This window comes from Mastomys coucha, unplaced genomic scaffold, assembly GCF_008632895.1.
Source record: "Mastomys coucha isolate ucsf_1 unplaced genomic scaffold, UCSF_Mcou_1 pScaffold13, whole genome shotgun sequence".
Classification (NCBI taxonomy): domain Eukaryota; kingdom Metazoa; phylum Chordata; class Mammalia; order Rodentia; family Muridae; genus Mastomys; species Mastomys coucha.
In genome coordinates this window covers 77484066-77489398 of record NW_022196895.1, presented here as the reverse complement: position 1 = coordinate 77489398, position 5333 = coordinate 77484066, and the positions used below count along the sequence as shown (strand labels likewise).

The following is a 5333-nucleotide window of genomic DNA, read 5'->3' as shown; positions in this document are numbered from 1 at the left end:
GGGTTCTGCATGCAGGAATGGAATTCTTATATGGTATCCAAATACATAAAGAATATTCACCAATGTGAATGCCTTGTTGTGCATAAAACGTTCGCTAGAAATTTGAAATGATAGAACACACAGAATCTATACTTAGAGTTCCATCATAAATCAGTAAGAATGTAATGCTTTAAAAATCCCCAACCATCTGAAAATGAAGCAAAAACTGTCACAGGAGTTCACAAATCCACTTGAAACATCGAGTAATTAGAAATGTCTTTTGAGATAAATGATAATGAAGATGTAACACATCAAGACTCTCAAAAGGAGAATTTATTTTAAATTCTCATATGACAGGAAACAGAATACAAATACTAGTTCTAATGATGTCTCTTAACTTGATTTAGAGAAAAGAACACATGAAAGCACACAAAGAAGAAGAAAGCAAGCAAAGCTATAGATGATGAATCAGAAACAAATAACAGGAAAGTAACAGTGACAGAAGTTGTCTTGGAAAAAAAATTAATAAAGCTTGCTAGAGCAGTAAAGAAAATGCAAAGTAGAAAAAGCTTCTATGAGCAAAAAAAATTAAAGATTCCCTATTTCCTCAAGCTGCTATGGAACAAGGAAATAAATAGAATATATATATATATATATATATATATATATATATATATATATATAGTTCAGTTGTATACCTTAGTAGAATGAACAAGCTCTTTGGAATACAGTACTTAAAACTAATATTAATTGGGATATGAATGACCCAAATTCAATACAACTTATCCATAGGAGCTGAGTGCTTATGGGACACAGAATGCCAAGCCTCATCCACTGGCCTCAGGACTTATCAGAAAATATATGTGCACTGAAATGCATCTGGCAGAGGTGAGCTCTCACCACTAAGTGGTTAACTGGCTAGTCCTCAATATCTAATGGGGCTTTTCTTATTTGTGATGACTTTATTGAAAATAATAACTCTGGAGTTACATAAAAATATAGCAAGGGCCAAGAGGAGAAGAATGTCTAAATATTTTATTAATAAAAAGAATGTTTAAGAAGCGATGTGTTTCATATATTAAAATGTAGATGAGCCAAGCCTGGCGGTATTGAGCTCCTCAGCTCAGGGTCTGCAAGGTACGCTACAGGGTGAGTTCAAGGACACCTTAGGCAATTTAGTGAAACCTTGTCTCAAAATAAAAATGAAAACAAAAAAAAGAAAAGAAAAAGTACTGGGATGTAAAACACTTGCCTAACATGGATGAGCCCCTGATTTTAAGCGTTAGTATATAGCAAGAAAGTGTGACAGATGGGGAATTTAAAGGATTTTGGTAAAACCAGAAGATCTGCATGCTATGAGACTATAGGAAAAGTGTTTTCTAAAGGACCAGGAAAGGAAGCAGGGAGAACCGACCAGAAGCCAACCTCAGGCTAGGGAGTCCCCAGAAATTCCCTGAGAGCCGAGAGGAAAGGTAACTGGAACCTCTCACAGGAAGGAGAGGCTGCAAACATGGCTGCTGAGAATTCTGAGAGGCAGTATTCGCCCTCCCCAGGAAACCTGCAAAGTTATCTATCCAAGAAGCAGAACAGGACAGAAGATGGTAAATAAAAGGCACATTGGGCTGAAGATTTTTTTTTTTTTTTTTAGTTCAGTGTCCCTACCTCACTGTTGAATGCTGAAGTCAATGAAGACCCTCACGTGACCTTGTCCACTCTTAGGACTGGGACTCAACCTAAGGGGCATATGTGCCAAAGAAACCTTCATGGGACCATGAAAATTCCTGGAAAGGCGGTCTTCTCTTTCTAGATGCATTTTTTCTAGAATCTTGTTCTCTGGGGTCAGGGGCACAGTCTATAACTGTGTCTAGACATACGGTACAAGCAATTCTGTTGTTAACCCTCCTGTTTCCCTTCTGTGTCCAGTTGCCCTATCACCGGTCATAGGCAGCCTCGTCATGTGGTTTACCTACGCCTACCTCAGCCTCCGTTCTCTATAGCAATGGTCCTCAACAGTGGACTCCTCACCCCTGCATTCTGGAGAACACTGAGTAGGGGTCTCTGTGATAGCCACACCTCCTTACCTTTCTCCTACTAAAACCCTCTCCCCAGCATATGTGATATTAACACAAGGTATGCCCCACTCCAAGTCCAAGTTCTCTTTACCCAGAGATCTGTAGTCGTTCATGGATTCTCCAGGAGTCAGCAAGACCTGCCGCCCACCCCCCAGCTAGCCAACTAAACAAGACACAAAGAATCTTCATGCTGTGTGTCTCTCTGGTGGACTTTTGAAATCTGTTCTCATGTTTTTATTACTTATCTATATTATTATTATCATCATCATCATCATCACCACCACCATCATCATCATTATTGCAGCACTGGTCTTCATCTCACCTCTCTTTATCCTTTCTCTATCTCCCAGGTTCTGTACTGCATCTCTTTCCATGTCCTGTGTCCTCCTTCATCTCAATGCATTCTCCACAGCTGAAAGACAGGTCACTGCACTTGATGCTTATGGGGTAACAGATTCTTGTTTTCAACTTTTGCCCAAATTCAGGGAACAACTGTATTGGAAAATTCTGAACCAGGAAGAGCTGCTGGTAACTAAGAGGAAAGTGTTCAAATTAAGTTTGTTTGTTTGTTTGATTTGATGATTCTTTTTGTTTATTTGTTTGTTTGTTTGTTTTTTGAGACAAAAATCTCACTACATCGCTCTGGCTGTCCTGAAGTTTGCTGTATAAATCAGACTGGCCTCAAACCATGACTATTCGCCTCCCGCTGTCTCTGAAGTGCTAGGATTCATCACTCGTGCTGCAGTGGTACCACCCTGCCCAACTGCTTACATCCACTTATGCTATCTGACGACAATGTTGTAGCAGGAAACTTGCTGATAGCTTTGCAAAAGCCCCCAGAGACAGACCTCAGCGGAGAACATGTGCAGATAGGAACTGATTTCATAGGATGAAAATACTTTTCTCTGATCACAGTCCACAGAATAATAGCCATGGAAGGGAATGGTTCTGTCGAATGGCTGCGTGGGTACCACAGAAACACTGAATGACTGCATGGGCACCACAGAAACACTGAATGGCTGTGTGGGCACCACAGAAACACTGAATGACTGTGTGGGTACCACAGAAACACTGAATGGCTGTGTGGGTACCACAGAAACACTGAATGACTGTGTGGGCACCACAGAAACACTGAATGACTGCGTGGGCACCACAGAAACACTGAATGACTGTGTGGGCACCACAGAAACACTGAATGGCTGCGTGGGTACCACAGAAACACTGAATGACTGCGTGGGCACCACAGAAACACTGAATGGTTGCGTGGGTACCACAGAAACAATGAATGGCTGCGTGGGTGCCACAGAAACACTGAATGGCTGTGTGGGTGCCACAGAAACATCGAATGGCTGCGTGGGTACCACAGAAACACTGAATGTCTGCGTGGGTGCCACAGAAACACCGAATGGCTGCGTGGGTACCACAGAAACACTGTCTGCCCATTCCTACAGCCCCAGCATGCCTCTCAGACACCTGTGAAGGGGCTAAATAAGGAAATAAGGCAGATGATAGCTTCCCAAAGACCACAGTGATGACAAGGACCCATCTAACTGCCAACTTCAGAAATGTTATCTTCAGAGGCAGCCAGTGTCAGGTCTTCTTGCAGGGCTGGCATTATACTGTGCTGTACTAGAGAGAGAAGAGTGAGGGCCAACGACCTAGCCACCACTTTCTCTCTAGCTTTAAATCCACTGAGAGATAGTTTTAAATGTGCATTGTCCCTTGTTATTGACAGTTTGGATGAAGTAAAACTCACTTATTACAGTTTCGAACGTTGTATATTCAGCTAAATAACTGTTTGTGAAGAGGAAGTAGAGTTTATCAAAGCAGATTTTTAAATGGATTTTAAACACGAGGGTTAAGAGGAAGAGAGGAGTGCAGGAAAGAATAAGAGACCCTGAGTGTAGGTGTGGGCTTCTCACGACAGTCACCTTTTATTATTTGTTGTTTCAAGAAACACGGTTTCAGTGTAACGCCAGTGGTTTAACTGTGAAATGTCTGCTATAAAATCACATTGGATCCTTGGTCTCCAGGTAGCACTCTCTGGGAAGATCCTGGGACTTTTAAGAGATAATCCTTCCCTAAACGAAATGGGTCGTGGACAGTGGAACATGAGGTTTTATAGGTCCCCCACTTCTGGCCCACTGTCTGCTTTCTGAGCTGGGATGTTGTAGAGTGAGTTACCCAGGCTGGCCTGGACATCTGGATCCTCCCTCTCAAGTACTGAGACTAGGGCTTACGCCGTCATCCTTTATAAGTAACTTTCCACAGCTGAGCAGGTATTTATAGCATCTCTGTGGAGCATTTCACTCACCCTAAAAAGATCCCTCATGCTTATCCACAGGCAACTCTGTAGCCTTTCCTCCATCCCCAGAGCAACTGTGGATTTGATATGTATATCAAATATATTATTCAATATATTCAATATATATATTGAATCTAAATAGGGACGCAAAAATCTGGTATCATTGACTGGCTTCATGCACACACCATGTAGGTGCAAAGGTTTATTACGATGCAACTTGTGTATTGACTCACTTGCTTTATTAGATTTTAAAAGTTAGGAGTGATGAAATGACTCCAGGACTGAAGAAACTTGCCCCTCATGCCAGGCAGCCTGAACCCCACTGCTAGAGCCAGTGTAGACATGAAGGAGAGATCCAACTCCACCTGGTTCTCCTCTGGCCTCCTCACATATGCCATGGCACAGGTGACCCCTCATACCACACAGCACAGCAATAAGAAAGAAAGATAGATGAAGGGGTGTCCCCTTACACCCATACACATCCCCTAGCCTTAGAGGAAGTTTGAGATAACACCCTTATCCAAAAATGCACAAAGATTTAAAATAAGGCCTACAAATCTGTTTCCAGCAATTTTATTGGCAACTCTAACCATCTGAATAACATGAAAAAAATACTCAACTTAAAAAATATTATTTTAGATAATTTTTAACTAGGTTGAGGGGAGGTTTAAAAATCAAAGTGTAATTTTATATGCTTAATGTATCATTTTTTTACTTAAGAAAAATTATTCCCATTTAGTTAAATCATATAAGGAGATTTCTCCACCACAGGATTTCTCAAAATCTACAGTATGTAAAATGTACTTGTATATCCCAATAAATAAGGAAATGACTTATTTCCTTTCTTTAAAACAAAACAAAACAAAACAAAAACAAACAAACAAAATAAAAAAAAACTTTTCTGGGTAGGAAGCAGGACAGGGTAATCACAGGGAGGGGGAGGAATACAGGGAGAGAAGGGGAGGGGGAGGGGGGAA

The 5333-nt window shown here is 41.2% G+C and overlaps 1 protein-coding gene across 1 annotated transcript; it reads left to right on the top strand.

Annotated features, from left to right (window-relative positions):
* The first annotated feature begins 1489 nt into the window (after window positions 1-1489).
* LOC116087503 (protein LIAT1-like) lies at window positions 1490-3583 on the top strand. Its single transcript, XM_031366256.1, is given in 3 exon segments — window positions 1490-1580; window positions 2967-3027; window positions 3238-3583. Coding segments are annotated over 3 exon segments (498 nt in total).
* Window positions 3584-5333: the final 1750 nt, after the last annotated feature.